This window comes from Camarhynchus parvulus, chromosome 8 (assembly GCF_901933205.1).
Source record: "Camarhynchus parvulus chromosome 8, STF_HiC, whole genome shotgun sequence".
NCBI classification, from domain to species: Eukaryota; Metazoa; Chordata; class Aves; order Passeriformes; family Thraupidae; genus Camarhynchus; species Camarhynchus parvulus.
In genome coordinates this window covers 16,188,473-16,212,990 of record NC_044578.1, presented here as the reverse complement: position 1 = coordinate 16,212,990, position 24,518 = coordinate 16,188,473, and the positions used below count along the sequence as shown (strand labels likewise).

At 40.5% G+C, this 24,518-nt stretch overlaps 1 protein-coding gene across 1 annotated transcript in view; it reads left to right on the top strand.

Annotated features, from left to right (window-relative positions):
* TGFBR3 (transforming growth factor beta receptor 3) overlaps positions 1-24,518 on the top strand; it is a 109,043-nt gene that overhangs the window by 47,963 nt on the left and 36,562 nt on the right. The window contains exon 4 of the mRNA XM_030953894.1: positions 13,856-13,993. Coding sequence (XP_030809754.1) covers positions 13,856-13,993 — 138 coding nt within the window. The remainder of the gene's footprint in view (positions 1-13,855; positions 13,994-24,518) is intronic.

Below are 24,518 nucleotides of genomic sequence, written 5' to 3'. Positions count from 1 at the left end.
TATCAAGTCCTAAATAAATGGAGGATTCTTTTCTTATGCCTGTTGGTTGAATTTCCCTGAGCTGCTTTGAGCACACAGTTACAACTGAAATAGTTAACAGGAGAGAGGAGGGGCATTATAAAGTTAATCTCATGTGAATACTTAGGATTGAATACATATGAATACATGGAGTCAGAGTTCCTGGCAATGGATTCACTATTGTTTTCCTTGACATCCTCATCCTCAAAACTTTAAGATGTTATGCCTGATACAGATGTTTAACATGTGTTATATGAAATGAAGGCAGGAAAACTAAGGACTTGTCTTTATTTTTATAATTTTGAGTAACGCCACTGAGGCTGTAATAATTTGATGGACCTTTTTCCCAGTGCTACTTGGCAAAAAGTTAATAATAAGGACTTTAAAATTTCCTTTGAGAGTAAACATGATATTAAAATGGCTATTAGCTCCTGGAACAGGCTAATTGTAATAGGCTGATCCTGAATTCAGGATAGTTTTCTGTGTCACAGTGGTTTTGTTTTTTTTACGATTTTGAAGATCTGGGTGATGAAGGTGGTGAAAACCTAGTTCATGTTGCCTATTATGCTGCATATTTACTGTATTTCCCAGTATGTTTGTTCTAACTGTTTTCAGAAGTTTAATACTGCAACAGCTATACCCAAGGCTATGTAAGGGAAAAATGTTTTGTTTCGTGCTCAGGCATCCAGAGATCCAGGAACAGCCTTGAGATTCAGCTCAGATAAAGGGGCCACTTTCTGGGCATATTTAAAACATGCTGACCTGCAGAACCAGGGTCATGGTCAGAGGGAGCGTGGAGGTCATGTGCTGACAGCAGGCAGGAAGGGAATTCAAGGTTTGTTACTTGACAGCTGGAGTTAGTGAGGATTTTGTTACCTATTCATTTGTTTGAATAGGTATACAGCACTGCACGTGGGTATATTTAGTATTTCTGGTAGGTCAAAGGCCTTTACTTTGAAGACAAGTAGTTGCTGCTTTAGAAAAAGAAGCTTTGAGAGATAAAACAAAGCACTGTGCCTCTGCCAAGGTACAGACAAATTCTGAACTTAGCAATGGTGTTTTTCTTTTCTTGCCTCTTGACTTTCTGACCGCCTTAGCTTGGCAGCAGTAGTGGATCTCTAGCTGTAGCAGCAGACCTGCATGTTTCAATGCATGTTCAGGGGTTTTGAACCTTCTGCCTCTTCAGCTGGCCAGCTCTCCTGTTATACTGAGCCCATCAAGGTCAATTTGATCGCTTCACCCATTACTTCTTGTTTCTTGATGATGTGTGGTTCATGAAGTTGTGCAGAGGCAACATAATCAGTCATCCTGGGTATACAGAATAACAATGGAAAAGGAGTTTGGCCACCTGCAAGCCTCTCTGTCAAATTTGAGGTTGACTACTGCTTTTTATTGTAATTATTTTGCATAGTGTTTTGTGAGGGAAGGGTGCCACATAAGAAGTTTGAGAATGGGAAGTCCAGATGAATTACTGCTTCCAGCAGTGCTCTGTGCCAGTGAGGTCTCAAAGTCAAGCTGTGAGTGACACTGTGGCATATGTACTCCAGGAACACCCTGTATTTGTTGCTTGGAAAGCAGGAGTTCCTCATCACATGCATCTTTGATCCTGGGTAATTTCCAAAGCTTGCCCACAGCCTGTGGTAGCTCCACTGGCTCACCAGAATGGTTTCACAGGCTGCTGTTTACTCCCTTTACGCACAACCATGCCCAAGAGCCCAGCTGGAGTACTGGACTGAATCAGAAGAAAAAGTACATGATAGACCTTATAAAGCCTTAAAAATAGTGGAAGTACGTGCCACAGAAATCGTAATTATTCTATGTCTGTCTCAGATAACTCCGTGTCTGCTGAAAGCTGCAACTCCCATGCAGCTGGTACATTAAAATGACATTGATGTCTTAATTGCCTTCATAATGAACATGGCATTACCGTATTTTTAAGAAGTGGAGTTTGCTTGTTGTTTGAAAACCTTTACAATGCTCTTTCCCCTCTTTGTTAGCACTTTGAGGCATCTGTGCTTGCATAGAATTCCACCTTTTTTAATGTGGCTTTTTCATCTTGTTTGTCTGGACTGCAGTTTTTGCATGTTGTTTTTAGCCAGCTCAGGATTTGCTGGTCACTGGATTTGGCAGTCCTTTCGTGTTCTGCCCACCAGAACTGCCAGCGGATGTCCTGTGTTGGCCAGAGGAGTCTGTTTGTACAGAGCCTTATGTCCTGCAGGAGCGTGGCTTGACGCGTGCCTGCCCTTAAAGAGGCAGCAGTGACATCTCATGACTTGGAAAGTGCTGTGCAAAGCCTCAGTATTTTCTGTTTTTAGAAATGGGGCTGTTTGCTGTGTGCAGAAAGTGAGCCCTGTTCTCAGTTGAGGGAGCTGTGTGGAGCGGTGGCTGAAGCCCTGCCAGGGCCTACCACAGAACGCTAGCAGCTTCAGAAGGAAAAACGTCAGTGTGAGTTTTCTGGCTGCTCACAGTTTTGGGTTTTGCTGACTGCTGCTTAAATGTTGTGTTGGAAGCTGTAAACTGGACCCTTGTTTTCCACTGATGCAAGATGCTGCAGGTACTCGTGTGCTCTTGCAGGGCTGTAGAGAGCAAGAAGGCTGCTGCTGCTGTTTACTGGATGGGCTCTTCCTGTCTCTCTGTGGCTTGGATGTATAAGCACACTGTGCACATGGGCTCACACGTTTCTTTCAGGCAGATGTGTGTTGATTTTTGGTCATAAACTGTAATTTGTTTTCGTGCTCTCCAGTTTCCTCAAAGCTTCTGACATGTCTTCTTTATAAATTACTGCTTTGTCTGTAATTACTTTCTCCAAGAAAAGATAATTAAGGAAGTGATGACATTTCCAGGAGTCCATCTATATCCCAAACTCCATGGTCAGATTCCAGTCTACCCTTGGGCTCATGCGTGTATGTGTGAGATATTGGAGCAACATTTGTCATGAGTGGTCATATTTATGTTGTTCTCTAGAGTGTCTGTTTGAACCAAAAGCTGGAATTAATGAAGTCATTCTTCTTCAGCCTCCCAGTGCAGGGGAAAATTTCCAACATAAATTGTGTGGAGGTTGCCATGCCTGACAGCCATGCTTCTGTATCAGCTGAAAAAGTAAAGCCATGCTGTGGCAAGATAGAACAACAACAAATCTTTTAATTGGTTGGGTGTTTTTATGTCGATCTTGCCTTTGATAACACTTTGATAACACTCAAGTTTGTGTTTCTCTAGAAGAGTCTTTTATTTTCCCTGTGAAACATAAGCAGAGTACTTGTACAGTAGCAAACACTAAACTACTTTAGTGATATATTACTGCAGCTCTGTAGTTTCTGCTAGGTGGCTAGCATCTATCTAACTTGTTGAAAATACAGGCAGTGGAAACTTGTGTTTACCTGAAATAGCCTGTGTAGATTAGTTTAGGAGGCCCCAAATGCATTTAAGGAAAACAGTCCTGGCAGATATTTATCATACGTCTTTTATCTCTCAGTTTAAGAAGCTTTTCCTTTGGGACAGGAGCTGCTTTTTAGTATGTACTTGTATATCCTCTGACATAGTTAACTGCCTCCACATCCATTTTTTGTCTTCAGGGCACTGGATACCCTGTTACACAGCTACTTAGTAATAGTTTAGGGCAGGGGTGGGAGAAGGTAAAGCACATTAAAATTTGTAGCTCAGGCGATGCACTGAAGGAAAACTTATATCTGCAATATATGTACAAATAAATGTGGACTAGAAAATTACCTGGAAATTTGTTTCATTTCTGCATGAGTCTTCTACCTTAATAATTAAGTAAAACTTAGTGTGATGATTGCATTTTTTGAATAGGCCACTAGCAACAGTAGGGGAGATGTTGTGCTGTATAGGGACAGATCCTCTGCCCTTAAACAGATCTAAAGCCAACAAGGAATTTTCCCACAAAATGTAGAAAAGGAAGACTGTCCCCTCAGGATTCATTATATGCCGTGTGAATGGTATTGACATCTACTGATTTATGCAAAGCTGAGCAAAGCACTGTGTTTTGGGAAGCCCGGCTGATCTGCAGAAGGGCAGATGGCACAAGTGGTTTCACTTAATCTTTGGGAGCCTGAGCATCTCAATCAGGTCACAGACAGAATGGGCACAGGGGTCCCAGCTTTGCTCTGATGGGCATCAGTTTTCCATTGACCAAAGCATGGGGCTGGTCACTGTGGGCAGCCCTTGCTCTGCAGGTGACCACAGTGGGGATTGTGATGTGAAAGTTGCATTTGGTTGGCAAAGCTGAGCAGAATTGTGTGTGCAGAGACTGCTTTCTTCGCTGCAGACAGAAGTTTTTGAAAAATCTTCTTTTTGGGAAGAAAGAGAATTCTGGTTCTCAAAGCATGTAATGCAGAACACATTCAATGAAAATTGAATTGAAATATGTATGCACAGGGGAAGCTGGAATTTGTATAATTCAGGTAAACAAAGCTAACATAGACAGTGTGTGTATGATATCTACATAAAATTTATCAGTACACTCTTTGGGTTATACTTTCAAGATGATTGTTACAGAACTGTCTCAGTATGACTTATGATAATACAGTTATTGCCCTTTGTGTTCTGTCCTTATACCCTCCTTAAACCTTCAGGTTTTTTTACTCTTATTATTCTTGCATTTTGAAAGTCATACCCCTTTCTATTGCAAATAGGACTTGAATAACTGTCCTGCATATTTACCAGGTCATTTGTGTCAGGAATAGCTTGTATTACCTAGCTATTTGCATAAACTATTAGCATTTGGCTGCTCCAGCTTAGAATAACAACTTAGGAACATCAGAAATTAATTTAATATGTTTTTGTCAGAAAATAATGATGTGGCTAAGCTGTGGGCAGAAATAGCCCAGCATTTTCATGAAGCTAGAAGAACTATTTTGTAATGTCTCCTTGTCTCAGAATTTTTTTATGCTGTGTGAGCTGTGGTGCTTTCTGAACAGGTGCTGCATTTCCAGTAAAACTTTACCAACATGGTTGCCTGCTCTTCCACTTTTGAGGAGCAAGTATCACTGGTGCAGGAAACCACCAGTTATGAACCAGACACAGGCAACTCTGCTGCCAGGAGCTGAGCAGTATGTTTAATGTCATACAGCATACTCATCTGGCACATGATGTCTTTGATAATGTTATAGTACTAAATTTTATTTGTAATTTGCTTTTTTTAGTCCGTTGTGTGGAGCAGCTGAATTACAAAGCCACATGAGGAGATCTAAATGTGCTGCAATTCCATCCTATTACACAGACCCTCAGCTTGATCATTTAATATTGGGGCAAGAAACATGCCAGAGCTTATGCTGGAGGCAGAACTACAGATAATTTTTGACTATGCTGCAAGTCCTTAGGCTTTTGTTCTAAAGGGCTCTCTCTCATCCAGCTGTTGGATACAAGTATGAAGTCAGTGTATGGGCAGGTCAGTTTTCTAGCTGGTTCTGAAGCCTTAGGTCTTCATTAAAAACACTGTGCCGCTCTACAGGGAACAGGTGCCGAACTCAAGGGTGATGCTTCATCCCTACTGAAGGTGAAGGGACTTTGTTTAGTTCTTGTCTTGAACTTTGGGGCTGTCCTTTAATGGCTGAGGTCAGTTGGTCTATTCAGCCTAGGGAAGAGGAGACTGAGGGGAGACCTTACCACATTCTACAACTTCCTCATGAGGGGAAGAGATGGGCAGGCACTGGTCTCTTCTCTATGGTGACCAGTGACAGGACACAAGCTAATGGCCTGGAATTGTGTCAGGGGAGACTTAGGTTGGATATTAGGAAAAGGTTCTTCACTCAGAGAGTGACTGGGCACTGGAACCGCCAGGGAAGTGGTCACAGCCCTAAGTCTGACAGAGTTCAAGAAGCATTTGGACAGTGCTGTCAGGCACATGGTGTGACTCTTGGGGATGGCGCTGTGCTGGGCCAGGAGTTGGACTCGATAATCATTGAGGGTCCCTTCCAACTCAGCTTGTTCTGTGATTCTCTGATTTTCCTCTGAATCATTATTAATGGGAACATCATGTATAATTCAGAATAGTTTGTTAGTGGATGTTGGCATGTTCATGTGCTGTAGGACTTGACTTTTCAGCTCTTTGTGTCTAGCACAACACACCCTGACCTTTAGCCCCTATTGTAGGACAAACGGGGGTGGAGGGAAAAGGAGTTTTCAAACACCTACTTAATGAAGAGAGTGCAGTGGACCACAGGTCATAGTTGGGCAGTCCTTATTGACTATTCTGTTTTCTTATCTTCTTTTTTATGGAGCCTCGTTTTCCAGTCTGGGTGGTAGATTGTAACAGTCAAGAGATTGTGCAATAGTATTCTGTGTTTCATGAAGTAATGTATGGGACCTCATCAGTCTCTGGTTTAATGCCAGTAGCTTCAGTGGATTTATGCCAGAGGTGAATCTTTCCCATGGTTTTTAAAACTGAGCTATAACTGCTGTTTAGTCAATCTGTTCTTTAGTACTGTGTGGGCGAGAAGGTCCAGGTAATGCCAATCTGTTTGCAATCGTGTACTTAGGGTGAAATAAGCAAAGGGTTGATTTTAAAATAGAGTGTTACATGAGCCTCGGAAATAAACTTCAGTCCCCATCTACCTGGGTAGATGCTGCCTGGGACTCAGATCCATTCCCTAAGGGTTCAGTTGTGCCTCACCCTGGAAGGAAAAACAGGTGTTTCCTTCCCTTGTGCCTCATGCATTGCAGCTCCCTCCCTGCTCTCTCCCACAGGGACAGGTCCCTGCCCCAGCAGCATCCATGAGTGCTGCTCTGGGAGAGCAGGTGGTACGGTGTCTCCCTGGCAAGGACTGGGAAGGTGGCACATGGTTGGGTTCTGTGGGAGAAAAAGTAACTCTCTGTGGGTATGAGTGCTTGCTTGTAGTGCCATTGCAGTTTCCCTGCAGTTTGTGGTTTCTTTGATACTGTTTTGCAGATCTTCTGATTGCTGAGGTGAGTTTTCAAAAATTGGTGTTTGCCCTGTCTGAACAGAGAGTCTGTGTTGGAGAACCTTCCCAGAAAGGAAGCAGTAGGATCTTGTGTGCTTTTAGGAACCTGCTTATACAATCATTTGATTTAAGAATGCAGATATGTAACCCTGAGAGCAAAGTTACGTTCAAGCAGTTACACCATGTGAACATATTTTGAGTTTCTTGGAAAAATCAGCAAACTCTCTCAGAAACTGTTGGCTCTCAAAAGCTGGGTATTGTGATCTACTCTAGCTGGCTTGGTATCAAATCTGTAACACAATATTCAGTGAGCATAGCAAAAAATATGAGGGGGAGGAAAAACCAGTATTTTATTTTGAATCTCAATCCCTGTCTAAAGAGTATGCTTTTTCTTGAGTTTTATTTGGAGAAGAAAAGGATCCTTCCCAAAGTACTTGATAAACACTTCTGCAAAGTGGTGCAGTACCAGATCCCACCAGTTGAGTTGGATTAAGGGATTAATCCTTAACTGAATTCTATTATGGCCAATGTACTAACATTTTATTTTTTTCTAGTGAATTTCAGTAGAAATTCCAAATCTCCTATACTGATAGACACAAGTGAACTGTAAAAAAATGTTTGTTCATATTAATTTCTTTGACTTTAATATCAGAATAAACTATGTTCTATAAATATTGTATTAACAAAAGGAGTGAGAGTACTTAGGACAGAGATAAGTGTAATGTTTTATATTTCAGCTCTAAATTTTGCCTGCTTTGTGAGGCAATGAGTTAAGATGTCATAAATCTGTCTTTACTGCATCACTTATAAATCAGAAAATGTACTTATGTAATCTGAGAGTTAAAATTCTTTTTTTCTTCTTTTTTAGAGAACAGCTGTCCAAGCCTAGATAGTGTAATTCAATACAACACCACATATTTTGTCCTGGCTTTTTAGCACAGATTTGTAATGGTTGTTTTGGAAAATGTGCTATGAATTTATCTGAAGGTCTTCATGCTGGAGTAGTTAATTCAACCTTACAAATCCTTGGCACTTAGCTTTCATCTTTTTAGAGCAAAACACAGAGCCTGTGATTTGATGCCTTGAAGTCAGCAAAACAAAATGGTACTTTAACAGCAGCATTTACTTTGATCAGTTTTCAGCATTTGTGTCCTTGCCTTTCACGTAGTACAAATTGCTTTAGCAGAGTAGCGGGGCAGGAGCCCGTAGACTGTTTTTGTACTTGGTTTCTGTGGTGATACTCGGCCTTCCATGAAACTGATCTCTGGGGACAGGAGCCTCTGCAGCCGCCTTAACCTTGCTGCTGCTGGAGCCCTGGAAGGGACTGTGCAGAGTGTGCAGGCAGCAGTGCCCAGCAGGGTCTGGCTCAGCAGTGCCAGCACAGCTTTGGTGGGCACTGCACCCATGGAGGGCACATGCATTCCAGCAAATAGGACACAAGCACTGGGCTTCGCAGCCCCCTTGGACCTGGATGCTTTAAAGAGGAATCTGTAGGTTTTGTTCTAAGATTTTCAGAATAGCTTAAGTCTGTCATTTTCAGCTATGACCAAATCCTTGTATTCCTCACAAGTTAGTCATGTATTATTTGGAGGAGTGTGTGCCAAAGGAGGCCAGACACCAGTCTGAAGAGGAGCTTCCTCTGACAAACAGCTGCTGAAGTTGAGCCTTGCTGAGAGAGCCATTGCTGACACACATGCCCAGAAGGTCTGGCCTAGCTATTGATTGCACAATGAAAATGTTGGCTGTGCAACAGCTTTGTGATCAAATGAGCCCTTCACTGGGAGTGAGGAATGTGTTGGACCACATTGACTTATTTTCCTGAACTGTTGTGGTGCTGTCTGCTTGGGTAATATGCTGTCTCTTAATATGGTTTTAAAATAATATGGGCAAAGCAATAGCCGCTGCTTTTTAAATGGACTAGGTGACCTAAAAATGCCCAAGTCCATTTAATGATTCTGGTTTAATTTTCTTTTGGTATTGTTTGATCAAACTGGTCACAGAGCTGCCTGAGACACGCAAGACTTTGAATCAAGTAGTATGTTGTTGAGAAGTACCAAATGTGTGTACTTTATAGGCTTCTTTGAAAATCTAGGAATGGGTGGAGGATGCCCCTTTTTGGATCTCTGATTTTTATTTTTTTTTAAAAGCTTATGTGGGAGTTTCAGAAAAAAGTTAGGAACTTGACCACAGAGTTCACTGAGTTCAGAGTTTCACACCGTGTCTTCAAAACACTCTTTGCAGAACTGAACACATATAGGATTAGTTTCTGATGGAGTTTCTGGGCAAGACTTCCATAAATATTTAGTAATATGGATTTTGCCAGTGAGAATACAAAAAGAAAGGGAAAATTTATAGTTATCTCTTGTGCTATTAATTAGAAACTTTTTTTTCTGGTGGTTTAAAGCAATTCAATATCTTTCTATCAATTTGTGTTGTGTTCTGAACATGCTGTGAACTGTAGCCATGAGAAGGATGTGTCTTGAATAGCTCTTTTGTGCTAAGATGGGACAGAAAGTTGTCCAGGCGAGGGGGGATCACTTGGGATTCAGCTAATACATGGTATAACTAGAGTCACAGTGGGGACACTGCAGCAGAAATGGTATTTTGTTGAGATTGCTGTAGAGAGAGTAGGGATGAAGATCTTCCTCTGCAGTGCTGTGGATGGAGGCAGCCATGCCAGAAATTAGCAAAGGGACAAGTCAGTGGGAGCACAGCTGTGGCAGCAGAAAGCTCAGCAAGACACAGCTAAAGAACTTGTCCTTGTGTTGGTGTCATAACTTTTAGCACCTTAGAGTCCTGTTAAGCCTTTCAATCTCTGAAGCAGGAGTGGGAAGAGGCATTTAAATGGCTCTGATGCATAGTCAAAGTCCAGGCTTTCACTTGGACTCTGCAGTTCAAACCACTCTCCCTCACATAAACACCTCTCTGGTGAGCTGTTCTGACCATGCCTGCCGTACTTGGGCTGAAATTTCCCTGTGATCCCCACTGACTGTAGTTATGCAGTGTAAAAATCCCAATGCTTAGCAGCAGGGTTTTGGTGTAAAGATCTTGAGTGCTGCTAAGTCCCCAGCAGTTTGCTTGGAAAACTTTCCAAGAAGCAGAAGAAAGTCTCTCATGACAGATACCACTGCTGTGTGTCATGGAGTACTGACAGTAAAGTTGGAGTAACTGTAAATATAAGGGAGGAAATGGTTACACTGTGAGGTGTGTGTTCATTTTGTGCAGTTTCTCAGTGGGAACAGTCACATTCAGATTTGGCTACCCAGGTAGGCTCCTCAGCAGTGCTAGTTCTGAAGCAGAAAGTGGTTATGAAAAAGATGATGACCAAGATGGTCCTCAGCAGTTTCTATGGAGCTCTGGGGCTTTTTTTTCCAGTTTGTAGAGCCAAGTGTTTTTTTGCTCAAGATTCAGTTTTTTCCTGGGTACTTTGTTATGTAAACAAGTGTAGTGGCAGGGAATATGTATGCTAAGGAGTATAGTGATGGAGGCTCCTGCAGAAGCACGGTCACATTAACTGTATTCTTTCTCAAGTTTAGGACTAGGCACATGAATTTTGCATTATGTGTTTTGTTGCTTAGTCATGAGCATCACTGAGGAATGCAGTAATACAAAATTACCTTCATTTTAAAAATTTGCACAGAAGCATTTAATTTGGTTATGAAAAAGTTGATTTGGTGTTGAAGTCTGGTAGCTTTTCCCAAGGATCTGCACTTTTGAGGCAGAAATGTAGGAAAATTCCATTATGTGGTATAATTTATCCTGTAGTTTCAGCCAAAGGCATGGATAGATACATCACCACTTCTGCATTCAGCTCAAACTTTGTTGATTATTTTCATGCATGTATGGAAATAATAATGTATGTGTGCATTATGTACATCTTTAATTTTACAAGCTGAGGGAATAGCAACTAAGAAGTCTGATAGTAGATCCAGTTGCAAAGAGTCTCTGATTTTCTCACTAAGGCAGTATGATTGCTCTGTGTGCTCTCATGTGACTAAAACAACAGGAAGAAATCTTCATGAAGTCTAAAACATCTGTCTTGTCTGATAGAGGTTGGTTTTGAACAAATTTGTCTGAGATCAGTTGAAACAGAGGTACTTCTCAGTTTCCTTATTATCCAAAGGACTTGGCCTAGCTGTTTCTGAGATGAAGTTTTCAGAGTGTGTATCATTCTTGCTTTTAATAAATAATAGAGGTTTTAAATAGCAAAAAAATTTTGCAGTTTCTAATAAGAGCCATATCTTTTACTTTGACTTGACATTCTGACAAAAACACGGCCAGGATGCAAACCTAAGCTGAGTGCTCCTGTTGGCCAGTGCAAGAGTATTGTTAATGGCTTTTATTCTTGGTTATTTAAGCCCACAAACTATGTTATAAGTAATTTCATCAATATCTAGGATCAAAGGAAATCAGTTATTATTGGGCATGGAAGTATGTTGGATGCACTTTATGCCATTTGAAGCTGAAAAAAAATCAGCATGAAATTTGAACTCATATTTCTGAGATCAGAATTTCAAAAGATATAACTGGACTACATTACTAAACTGAGATTACAGTGTTTTTATTGTTTTGTAAGAAAACATAAGCTTAGAACAAGGTAATTACATTTAATAGTTTTAACAGCTTATTATTAATTAGCAGTGATTACAGCTGAAAAGCCACAAGAATTAATGAAAGCTGTTTAATTGTCATGAATTTAATAGTGGTTCTGCACACCTTTTCCTTTTTACTTTGACCTCTTCGTTTCTAGACAGAACAACAAAGCAGGAGTCTTGTAAAATGAATAATTTCTCTTATTTTCAGGTAACAGAACTACTTTGACTCTATAGCTGACAGAGCAAAGCAGTTTCTGTAGCTAAGAACGTGACTGTTTGGCATTTCAGGTCTCTGTCCTCCCATTAGAATTGAGAGCACTACCACCCTGCAGTTTGCTAAAATGAGGTATTTTATTCTTTAGAGGCAGAAAATGGAGAGAAATGTGGTTCTTGGTAGTCTGTTGTACTTGGTGTTTTCTTTATGAGATGTGTAAATACCCCCCTGTCCTCTGCTGGAGAGGCCAGGTGGTGCCAGAGGTGGCTGCAGAGAGCAGGAGATGGCACTGCCTGACCTTCCTGCAGGCAGGGCTGCCACTGCCCAGCTGCTGGCCATGAGAGGAGCTCCTTCTTTAAGGCAGCTTGGCTTTAGTACAAATATGGATTTACTCAGTTTTCCAACAAGTTTTAATCAAGCTTAACAAAGAGTAGGACAGGGATGTCCTGGATGCTCCCAGAGATGTGTGTGTGGGGTGTGATGTCTGCCACTGTGGGGACTGGAGACACCTTTGGTCAGTGGCATTTCAGAATCTGGTGCATCCTGTTTGTAAGCAACTGCTACCAGTTAGTGTGAGAGCACAGCCAGCTGGTTGCTAGCTTTTTTGCAAGTTCTTAAGTAGTGATAAAAGGTCTTTCTGCTGTCCTCTGGGTGTCTCAGACCTGAGACCAGGGCCTGGCTTTGACTTTATAGTGATGGTGAACTTTTCAAGGTGAAATAAATAAATAAAAAAAAAAAAAGTTCAAAAAAGCTCAAAAAACCAACTAACCAAAGGAAAAAAACCCGAAACATAGCAAAAAACCCAAACCAACCAAATTAAAACCACCCTACTGTCTATTTTGGAAAATATTTTCAGCAGTAATAGGTACCTAGTTTTCAATTTAGTCTCTAGCTTTCATCTAGTTAGTTTAATGGAGATTCATCCATTTACTTTACTGGTAAACTAATGATTGTTTGCCACTGTATAAGAATCATGCAAGGAACTATACATAGTGGCTCTTCTCTATCTCAAATATCCTTTTAATTTCTCTAGCAAGATACAGAATTAATTGTGAATTATCTTTGTGCTCATTTCTGTTTGCCACCACACAAACTGGTGGTTGTGTTCATGTTTGCTTCCTCTGTACTTTTTTAGAAAGAGCTGTGATTGTCAGGGAACCTGCCTGTCACCAGTGTGGTGGGACAGCAGCTTCCCTGCTCAGTCTGTGGTAGATCATCTCTCCAATGCACACTAGACATTTCTTCCTGTAATGTGGGATGAAGTATCAAGCTAAATCCGGACTGCTTAAACAGCTTATTAGGTGCCATAAAAACCACTGTAATATCAATTGCAAGTCTGTATATGCTGAAAAAGGCCAGGCTGTTCTGTCGTGTGTTTGGTTATGGTATTGTCCAACACTGAACCCTTTCTAGAAGGGCAGTACTGGGATACGAGGAGCTGGGCAGGAGGGACGTTCAGCAACTGCAAACTGCTTGTTTCAAAGCCACTTCTAACATGTTGCCTCACTTCCATGATGTCCACTTTGCTCAGATCATTTACCCTGTGTATCTTTTTCACCTCTGAATACAGGCATTTTCTTTCCCTAGTGTTAAAATTTCTTTTGGAATTCCTTCCATAAAGTAATGTAGTGCTCACTTGTGTTTCTGGATTTATTTCTCCTGGTTTTTGTTTGTTTAGTTTTGTTTTGCAGGCTAGATTTATGTCCTTAACAGAATCAGCAGATGAGGTTTTATACTCTAAGCCAGCCTTTTAGACTACCATCTAGAAACCAGAAATCAGAGTTTGCTTTGCAATTCTTTTTAGCTCCTTGTTCTCCAAGTCTCAGCTTAGTGGTTTGACCTTTTGCATAAGATATTTTTCATCAGCATTTGCCAAGGTTTTCTTTTTAGCAGTGCTTTGCAAGCAAGCATAGAGCACAAATGTTAACTATTTCATATTTTATTTTCTCTGTGCTCTGTTGACTGACTTTTGTGGAAGTAGATTAGTGTTTAATCTTGAGTCAAGAGATCTGAATGCTAAAAGTCATAGTATGTATATATATAAATTACCTTTGATTCACTGTTTCAAATTCCAGGAAGTATTCACATATTTCTGTGTTTTTCTGCAGGTCACATTACATTTGAATCCAATTTCATCAGTGCATATTCATCAGAAGCCTCTGGTGTTTCTTCTCAACTCTCCTTTGCCTTTGGTCTGGAAGCTAAAAACAGAAAGATTGGCACCTGGAATCCGAAGAGTTTTCTTTGTAAGTGTACATAGTCCTCTAGCCTGCTCTCTGTCATAGCTGCTTGTCACATAAGCATGGAGTTAATGGCATTCATTTGGAAAATTTTCAAACTTAGATTAAAAAAAGTTAAGAGAGGGTCAAGTTTCATTGTAGGGCTCTGGGGAACAGTTACATGGTAGGGCAAAGCAGTTTGGAAAAAGTAGCCAATTACTTGTTATGTGAATTTAAGGAAAGGAAAGCAAAACTGCTTTTCAGAATCTGCACATCATACAATTATTAATACTAACAGCCATTAGAGTTCAAAAAGCTGTGAGGTTATAGCAAATTGCCAGTCCTGATTGGAAGTCTTAACAGTACCATAAAGCAAAAAGCCTCAGAGCTATTGGAAATATTAAGAGTGGATGCTAATTGTGTGGTCTGTGACCAAAACGAAGATTTGTATCTATTAAGCTTAATATGTCCAGTTTTTGTCTCTGATGAAGTTTTGGTCTATTGAAATGACCGAGCTAAGCCCAGAATGAAGTCATTTTTATTTCTCAGAAAGACTGGAGCACTGCTTATAATGCAAGATCCAAATATTACCTAGTATTTGTAAATCGTGTCCTTACAGTTTGCCAGGACATTCAAGTTTGCTATTTGTAGTGAAACAGACAAGTTGTTTGGATTAAATTTTTAATGCATGACATCATGTCTAATCATGAGTTGTCTTTATGAAAGTTGCAGCTTTCACTATGTTCAACTCTAATTGCAGGATTAAACTTGATTATTTTTAGCGGTGTCCTTATAGGGCTTAATTTTACTCCTCCAGCACAGCTGACAGTGGTAGGCAAGATTGTTTCTGCAGCACCCAGGGGGAACTCAGCTGTGTCACTGGTCATCAGCAGGACAGGAAGGGGGACAGTGGTGCAGCATTAGAACTCTGAGAAGGGACACTGCTCTCTCAGTTGACCTGGTGTGGTGGTGACATGGTGAAGGGCACCAAGAGTTCTGTCACTTGCTGGACACTGCAAGCTTTCTGGAATTGTTTTTCTTTTTCCTGTCATCAAGCTATAAGAGTAGGAGTAGCCTTGATATTTTGAACTTCAAAGGACTCAGTCCTGTTTCCAGAGTATTACTGTTTGGTGCAAAGAATATGGCTTTGTTTTTATTCAAAGGTATTTAGAATCTTAGGTTTTTCGTCGTTGTTTTGGAGACTCATGACTGTTATCTTCCTGTTAAGTGCCCTTAATGCAACCAATACAGTTCTGGTCTGCTCAGAAAATGACTGAGGAACAACATGTGCAACAACAGTGCGACAAGTCCTCATTCCTCTCCTGAACAAAAGAAGCAGGATCTTTCATCAGATAATAAAGCCTTGGACTTACTTTCAGTTTAGTTTTGATCTTCTCCTACACACATCATCACTCCTATTTCCTATCAGCTAGATTTTGTTCAGCTAGTTTGTGTTCTTCCTCTGCACCCAGGGTTTTCCCCTTTCCCCTTATCCTGCTCTGGGAGTGGAGAGATGGCCTGCTGAGATCCATGCATTTCTGCTCAGCTGATTGTGCTGAGCTTGCTTGGTTTGTCTCAGTGGGGTTTCAGCAGCCTGCATTAAGGCATAGGAGCAATAGGAACGTGCCTAAGGCTCTGACTGCCAAAACTGTAGCATTGGATAAGTGTTTGCTGCAGAAAACTGTTTCAGGTGCTTCTGGTTACAAGCTCAGGCTTGAAGAGGTGAGCAGCAGCAGTCATGGATCTTGCCAAGCAAGAAGCTGCCTGACCTCAAGAACTGCCATGGTAAACTTGGCCACTGATGCTGCGGGGAGGAGTGTACTGTTTCTCAGGTGGGGCAGGAGTACCTGGTAGGCACTACAGATTTGCTGCAGTGTTGGGGGGACTCAAATCAAATACCTCCTCTCACAACTCTATCTCTTAATCTCTGCTGGTCCCAGTAAGGGCTGAATGTTGTGGTGCCTGGTGCCATCCTGCCAGCCTGTGGTGCTGGGATAATGCTGCTGCCCACAGGACCTTGCCTTTTTGTTGCAAGGGACTGAACTGGCTCTCAATGTTAACCCATCCCTAATCCATCTGAATAGCTAGCTCTCCATAACAATTTTGGATCTCCTTAAGTGCTGTAAAAATTTGTGTAATTTTCCTTCCACCATGTTAAGGTTTCTATTTTTCTTTCCTACAAAGAGCTCAAAGAACGAGATTGCATAATGCCAGGGTACTGATCCACCTTTACCTCTCCCAGTTTAGTGTCTGTCATCCATCTCACTCTTAAAGTTCACTTTGTTCTTTCCCTAAGGTGATGTTTTTGCTGTAAACATAAGCTAACTTCAGCCTCTTACCATGGATTCATCAGCCTTCTCACTTTTCATGGGCCAGTTTCTCAGGGCATCTCGGGGTGATAAGTCATGAGGTTATGGGCTGAAGAACTTTAAATGTGGTCACCATCTGTTGCTTTTCCACAGTTCCACTCTGCTCACAAGGACAAATGCATTGTTTTCCCAAAAGCTTTCTGAAAAAACAGCACAGAATCATGTGGCACAGAAAACATGAAAAATGTGGAGGAAGTCCTAGCAGCACCTGTAGGCAAGTGCAGTATGCCAAACAGAGATCAAGGGGCTCTAGTTCTGCATAGAGCTGTTTGCCTGTGTTGAGCTGTGCTAATTTGCAACCCCTGAGTTTGTCCTAGGAAAGGTTGTCTTTTTCCTAAATCAGGGGTTCTTGTTTTAGGTAAGTTGTGGGGCAGAGGGACATCCTGCTTCTGCCCTAGTTGCTGAGAGGTTCCCTGCCTCTGTGCCAGAGCCTTCAGTGAGTTCCAGACAACTGACCCTAGGACTGTAAATAGCAGCTCCAAGGGCTGCAGAGTGCAGAGCATGCTTCCTTAGCCCTTGTTTAAAAATACTTAGCTCTGTGGCTCTGACTTGTTCAGTCTCCTTAAATGTATAGCCAGAAGAGAAGATTGAGTATGTTGAATCGTGGAAGATTTAGAATCAGAAGAAACTTTTCTAGTGCCCATGAATTCCATGGTAGCATACCACAGGAGTGTCATAACTATTGTGTCTGTCTCTATGGAAGCCTCAGGCAAGATGTTAGTTGACTTTCCAGCTTTTCCTTCAGACTTTCCAAACAATACATTCATTCACCATTTTGTTAATATACTGTATGTAAAGTATGAATTGCAATGACTTTCGTTGATTGAATCCTGGTTAGAATGGTAGATAGTGTAAAGAAATTTAAATGACAACTTCTGGGACTTGCTGCTGATAAAGACCACACTGCTAGAGCCAGGTCAAAGTTAATGAAATGTTAGTGAAAAGTTAGTGAAATGATCATGGAACCATTAGTAAAGTCCTAACTCTTTATTTGTTTTTAATATTAGCTCTTTTTTTCCTTGTACAGTATCATAATAAAGTTCTCAAACTGTTACAGGGACATGTGCTTTGAGTAAGTAAGTAACTAAATAAAAATTAAAATTAATTGTATTATAAGTTTCAAGGTTATTTCTAACAAAGGTATCTTCAGGATATGAGTAGATGATGAACTGGAGCACAGGTGCTGTTAGCATTGTACAGGTGGAGAAACCAAGGCACGCTGAGCTTGAATGGTGATTGTACTGGAGAAGAGGTGGAGTTAGGGCTGTGTGTTCTCAGTGTCCTCATCAGCAAAATGGTCTGTTTCCTTCATTCTGTGAATTTATTGTTTGAGTTTCCATTAAAGCTAAGCTGCCCCAGGGAAGGATGAAAATATTTAAAGCTTGAATCAGCACATATCCAAAAGACTGGGAAAATACAGTACTACTGAGTTGGGCTTGAGTTTAACTTCTTATCACATAGTTTGAGCATAGATTTTTTGCCTTCAGCCTGGTCCTCCTTCAGTTAAGAAGCTTAAAATGAATGTGGGAGAAAATCCAGGCTTTGGGTGCATGGTTATAGTATGGGGGAAGCACAAATTACCTTCTTGGTAAACATTTTTTCAGTATGGACATGTAGATTTGGTGTATATGTGTGGTTTTGCATTTACTTTTATCATGTAATGCACAGTTTCACTCAGTGATTTATGTGCTTTATCTTCATGGAAACAACTCATGGCTTCATTTGCACAAAATGCCTACTGGTGGCTAAACTCACAGTGGAATAAATTATCATTAAAATTAGGTAGCATGCCCCAGATAAACCAAAGTTTTTGTTGGGTTAGCATCAGGATTTCTTTAATGAAGAGTTTTTTCCAAAGTGCTACTGAATGGAAGCACAGTGATTCTCACAGAGTGACAGTACTGTGGAGGAAGACATCGTGACAGGGCATGGCTGCTGAGGGAAGTTGTGCTTCACTATTCTGTTGCCTGTGTTGTCATTTTGCTTCTCAGGGTGCTTTCCCCATCTATAAATCAGAAAGAGAACTAGTGAGTAGTCTTTAGAAAAAATTCAGGCATCTTGATAAGAACCTGACAAAAATTTTCTGTGTGTGCACAAGAAAGAGAAAAGAATATGTGGTGTCTGCCTAGTGTGGTGTTAACAATACATTTAGCATGGACGGGTTATTTTCAGACTCTGCATGAGGTGCTGTATATTGATGGGTGAAGTAGGTGATGCTGTGAAATTATTGTAATTTTGGTAAAATAAGTCTGGAGTTTATTTTCATTGTGTTAAAAATAAATGTACCTTAGTATCATGGCATTTCAATCCAAAAATACCTGAAATGGGTTAGTGCATGGACTGCCTGGCCTAAGTAACTGTAAATCATCACTTCAGTTACTGGTGCATGTAGTCATATTGGTCTGGTTGTATATTTGTACATGTCACAAAAATACAGCAATTTGGGAATTGGGCCCTTTCTGTTCAAGTGTTTGTGGGCTCATCCCTCTGAAGAGTATTGCATGGGTGGGAAGCTCTGTTCAGTTCAGTGAGGGAAATGCTTCTCATCTGTGCTACATTTTATTTTTTTTCCTCTGCAGGGAATAAATGCCAAAATTGCATTATAAAGGGGAGGGGGAGAGGAAGTTGAAGAACGTGTTCACTGGTGATTAGACTGGTTAGATTATGACATCACAGTTTTATGTAAGCTACACAACTACTGTAGAAACTGCTTTTACCTGTGGTCTTGGTGCAAGTCAGTATTGCCGAAAAACATTACCAGACCTCTTCCACCACCCCACTTTTAGGTTTTTATACAGCAAAATAGTTTCCTTCCTTCCCATCAAGTCGTCATTTCTCTCCTTCCCTAAAGCTAGTTTATTGCAAACGTGTCTTGGCAGAAAACCAGAAGTTTTATGAAACTGCACAGAAAGAAGGTTTTATAGGTGCTACTCAGAAAGTAATTTTTTTCTTTATATTTGGTAGCTTTTTCAATTGCTTTTATAGCCTAGGAATGTCTTTACTCAGCAAGTGAAAGTAGTGAGAATTAAATCAATGAAAAAAGATCCCAATCCTTTGTGATTTCCTGTTAGAAAAGATCCAAAAGCCCCTTAAATATTTACATATGTGATTTTATATAATGTGTGATTTAAGAAGTGATGCTTCAGCTTTTTGTCTGAGTTATTCAGGCAACTGAATGAGTAAAAGTTACGGATAAGAAAACACTTACGCAAACAAATAACCTTACTTGCAAGAGCTAGGAGTGAGTGTGTGTGTTAAGGTAGTGAAATGGAGGAAGCAAGAGCAGTAATGATAAATACAAAAACACATCACTTGCTCTTGGTTTGAGATTTGAAAAGATAAAAGCTTTAAAGAAGATGAAGTGATAGAATGAAGAGTTTAATTATTAGTAATTTCTGTATTTCTAAGAAGAAAAATCCATGTTCTTATTACTTCAGCCAATTGCTGGTTTATTCCTCTCACTTCATGAAAATATGGTTCACATATTTTGGGTCACTGCCACCAAACCACAGGCTGTTCTATGGTTTGCACTAGGCTTGGATGACTGACAAAATTCACTGAAAAACAAGTGCTATTTGTTTTCCTGTGCCTAGTATTTAACGGGAAATCAGGAGGCTAAATTTCCAATCACTGGTTAAACAGACCCAGATGTGAACAGAGCACTCTGCTAGGAGAAGAGTGAGGAAGGATGGGAAATGCATGACTAGTGATAAATTTGGTATAAATAGTGACCTTTCACTATTCAAAGTAAAAGCATAGATTTTCAGTGTTGTGTAACAGTGTGAAGAGGAATTTAAAAGGTCTTTACATTACTGTAGAATCCTGGGTTTGCTTTTTTTTAAATAAGTCTTCATCGTTCTTCTACTCAGGAGCTGGAAATAATCCTGTACTTGCCCTTTTCCACTTGGAAAAGTTCATATTCTCCCTTCTCATTCCCACACTGTTTTCCTTGCCATTTGAAAAAATGTGAAAATTAACATTTTGTGTCAAATTAAAAGCAGTGCTTAGTAAACAGTAACTCTTACTATGCTTTTCACAATGGTAAATTTCCCTGTAGACTTTGTCTCCTGGCATGATTCAACCCTGGCAAAATACTGCTTTTCTAAAGTCTATATAAATGGGTTTTTCTCAGAAATATTAGGGGGACCTCAGGCTACCTGTGGTGGTGATTCTTGGTAAAGGAGCAGAAGGATTTGGTTAGGAGTAGGAATGGCAGAAAATGACACAGTAGTAAATAGATGCTTGAAAATGATGCATGTAAAAGGAGTTTAAGAGTACAATAACCCTAGTAAGGCATCTTTAAATATCCAGGGGCTTGAGGTTTTGGTTTTTTTCAAAGCTTGCTTCAGGAAGACATGACAGGAGAGAAGTGCTATTTCTGGCTTAGGAAGCAAGATGCAGTACATGAAATGAATATGCAGAGTATAGTAAAAACATTCTGTATGTGTGATGTCCCAAAATAGGGAAATTTTATGATGTATAGCTATCCTCTGCTTTCACTGTAATCACTTCAGCTTGGGCAGAAATATTTCAAGAATACCAACTTGCCAGTAAATTTCGCAGGAAACTAGGCAGGTCCTTGTGCCTTGGATTCTTCTTTCACGGGACTTCAAAGGCCTGCATTTTTTTGGGGAGCTTGGTTTGCTAAGAGTCACAGAGTTCATACTAGATCCCATGTGATTTAAGACAGCTTTCAGAACTCAAGCTTTATTGTGTGGTGTTTGTTTCAGCTGTGGGAGTGGGCTGTCTCTGTGGGTCATTGTTCCAACCAGAAGTCGTGTTAGGAGTCTGGATAGGCCAGATCTGATGATGCTGCCTCTTTTATCTCCTGCTGATCTTTCTCATTGCTGCCTCTGACTGCTCCTAAGCATTCCTCGTTCTCCTGGTCCTTTTAAGGAGCCCAGACCCACCACTTTCAGGACCAAGACAGCTGCTAGTCAGGAAGATGTGGACTTTAGGTTAATCCAGCCTTCAAGAGTGAGGAAACTAAGACTGTTTGGGCATTTAGTGGTTGAGGTGTATTCCCAACCCAGTCTTGCAGGAGGCTGAAGGACCTGGAACAGGCACCTGTGATGGTCTTTTCTGTATGGTCCTGGCTCCTTCCTTTCTTTGCTTGCTTCAGTAAACAGGGGGTTTAGCCAGTGGAAGTGTACAGAAGCAGGCAGTGGATTTTGGCAGACTACTGGTGTTAGTGATGTGGAGATAATAAATCACAACAGGTTATTACTGAGTCACTGATTCCAGTGGAAACTATAGCTGCAGTTGCATAGATAGGCTTTAATTCTCTCACTTCTTCCACTAAATTGCCTCTAACTTGAAACAGAATCCCTGGAAAAGCTTCTCCTACCTTATTTTGCTCATACCAAACAAGTGTTATGTTGAGTCTATTAAGATGTTGTTAAATTAAGTGGGCAGTTACCTGTGTGCAATTATTAAACTCCTGCTGAGCCTTAAACCTTGGTACCAGATTTCCCCTTTCCGCAGATTTTCTTGTTTGTTTCTTTATCATTCTAGTAACTGTTCCTTAGGGGTTTTGAAAGTTCCACTTGATTTGACACAGATTCACCTTTGATAGAAAATCCCAGGATCTTTTTCCTACATATATAAAGATATGAAGATGTGCAGGAGTCTGTTCTCTGATCTTGTAAGGTTCTGCTTTCATCCTGAGAAAACATTGAACAGCCTTAATTACATAAGGATCTTTGGTAGCTGCAAAACTGACTATCTTCCAGGAAGTTGAATTAAAATCTAAAATGTATTTAAGATAATGCTCCTTATGTGTATGTTTTCAAAAATGTGAGAACTGGAAGTGGAATTTTATGATGACTGCATGTGGTCTTGAGAACACGAAAATGAAAAATTTTGTCATTGCCTGAAACCATCACACCTCTGTGGCTGTAAGGACTATGCAGATTTGATAGGTGATGCACAAGTGTGGCATGGAATTTCAAAAGCAGCATGTTTCTTATTCACTTGAAGAGAATTGTTCTTTTGATGATTAAAGTATGTTGTATATGGGTTTATGAACAACAAAAGATACGTTTTTGAGTTTTGGAATACCTGATATTTCTCCACCTGTGGCTTTATTTTTCCTTTGTAAGAGGATGAAATTACATCAAAGTACAATACCAACAAACACCAGCTGACTCTGATCTCTATGTAGGCTGCTCCAGTAGTTGGTTCAAATATTCTCATTTTATTCTGAGCAGATATACTCCTCTCCTACATGTTCTACACAGGTATGAAGGATGCTGCTTCTTTTCCTCCTGGTACATATGCCTCCATCATGGCTTTAGGGGTGATCAGGTGGTCCTTGTGCTGGCAGGCCGTGGATGGGTAGTGGTGTAGCTGTTGTTGTGAGGGGAGGGATTGGTTCATGCTGGCTGGCAGTGCACACTGACCTTTGTATCCTGAGTCATGGCCCAGAGGTGCCCACCTCTCTCTCAAGGCTGAGTTATGAACTTGCTTCCTACTTGGGAGTTCTGAATTATAACTGTGTTAAATACTTAAAATGTTATAAAGGAAAGTAAATATCCCCTTGGATCAGATTCAAAGAAAAAAAAAGGCAATAAGTGTTTAAAGGGAGAGAAGGAAATAGGTAAAATAAGAAGCAGAATATGCTATTTTGTGTGTGCAGTATTCACACTCACCACTGTATATATTTGAGATGACTCAGGTTTGGTTCTGAGAGTTGTTCCCTCTGGGGAATGGTAACTGATGACATTTGGCACTTCTGCCAGGTAACTGATGTCCTGAACTACCATGGCAGCCTTGCAAGGGCAGTTTTATTCAGACTGGGAGCTTTTCTTAAGGGATGTAAAAAGGCTGGTTTTGTTTTGTTGCCCCAGCATGAGAGGTGTATATTTCCTTGCCTTGGTATGGTGCAGAGAAAATTTCAGGCCCTGTTTTCCCCAATGGTCAACAGGATAGTAATGTATGCAACCAAAATATGTTCCTAAATATGGTTTGTTCTTTGATGGAATACTCAGGTTTTGCTAGCATATTTTCAATATCCTATGCTTGATCCTCATTTCCTCTGAGGAACAGCCCTTTGAACTGTGGTGCTTGCTGTGGTTAGTGGTCATGGCCAGTACCTTTTGGTCTTGCCAACAGATTTTCCATGTCCAGCTTCTTCATTTGATCTCAGAAAAGTGACAGGACATGTAGGTTTACTCAACAGCAGAGGATGTTTCCAGTGCAGTTCCTTTTCATGTCCCCACAACAACTGGAAGAAATAGAGCTGAGGCACTTTTTCCTCTCTGCAACCTCAGAAAGTAACCACTAAAGGAGTTGAAGGGAGGAGATAAGAGTGTCTGTGGCAGCAGTCTCTTAATCACTCAATCAGTGCGTAATTAGTGCTCAGATAAAAATTGGTTAGTTCCCAAATATTTAAAACATTATTAGGCTTTAATGCTTTGCATTATCCTAAGCATGTTAGATTTGCTTTTGATCTGTTCTGAAGAGTAAGTAGTTAATGTTCAAGGCAGGTGTTGAAACAGTGATGGTTGCCTTTTTTGGAAGGGTCTGTTGAATTCTTTCCAGAACAAATAACGTGCTTGGCTCACTTAACCTTGCCTTAGGTCTGTGTAGTAAAAACCCCAACATTGGCAAGCACAGCAGAACTCTGCAGTCCTTTCTAAAACCTGGGTAGTGGAACCAGGATTTCCAAAAAACTTTAGTATTTGATTGAAAAAAATAAATATGATAAGCTTCATGTTTGTTTAAAGATGTTTACTGTATGATCACTTAGTGAGGATGCTTGTGCCAGACTTTTTAGTTGCTCTGCTTTCAGCCTCTCGGTTCCTCCCTTGTAGCACGTGGCCACTTTGATAGGATCTGTCCCTCAGGAAGACATTTGTCATGCTGCAGGATGATGAAAAAGGTTTTCAAGTTTTAATTGGTAATAAATGAAAAAACAAGTGTATTCTGAGGAAGACAGCTGTTGTGTTAGCATACATTTAACTATCTCAAATCAGCAAAAATCTCTTATTGCAAGGTAATCCATTTCTTTGATTGTTATTTAGAAGGAATAATATTTTCTCTCATGCTGTCCTGAAATGTTTAAAAAGACACACTGATGCTGCTTTACCCTGATGCTGACCATAAAAAAAAATATGGAAACAGTGTGTAAATGAAATCTTACTGGATAAACTGTTTGTCTCTGAGGGTGGAATGCCAACATC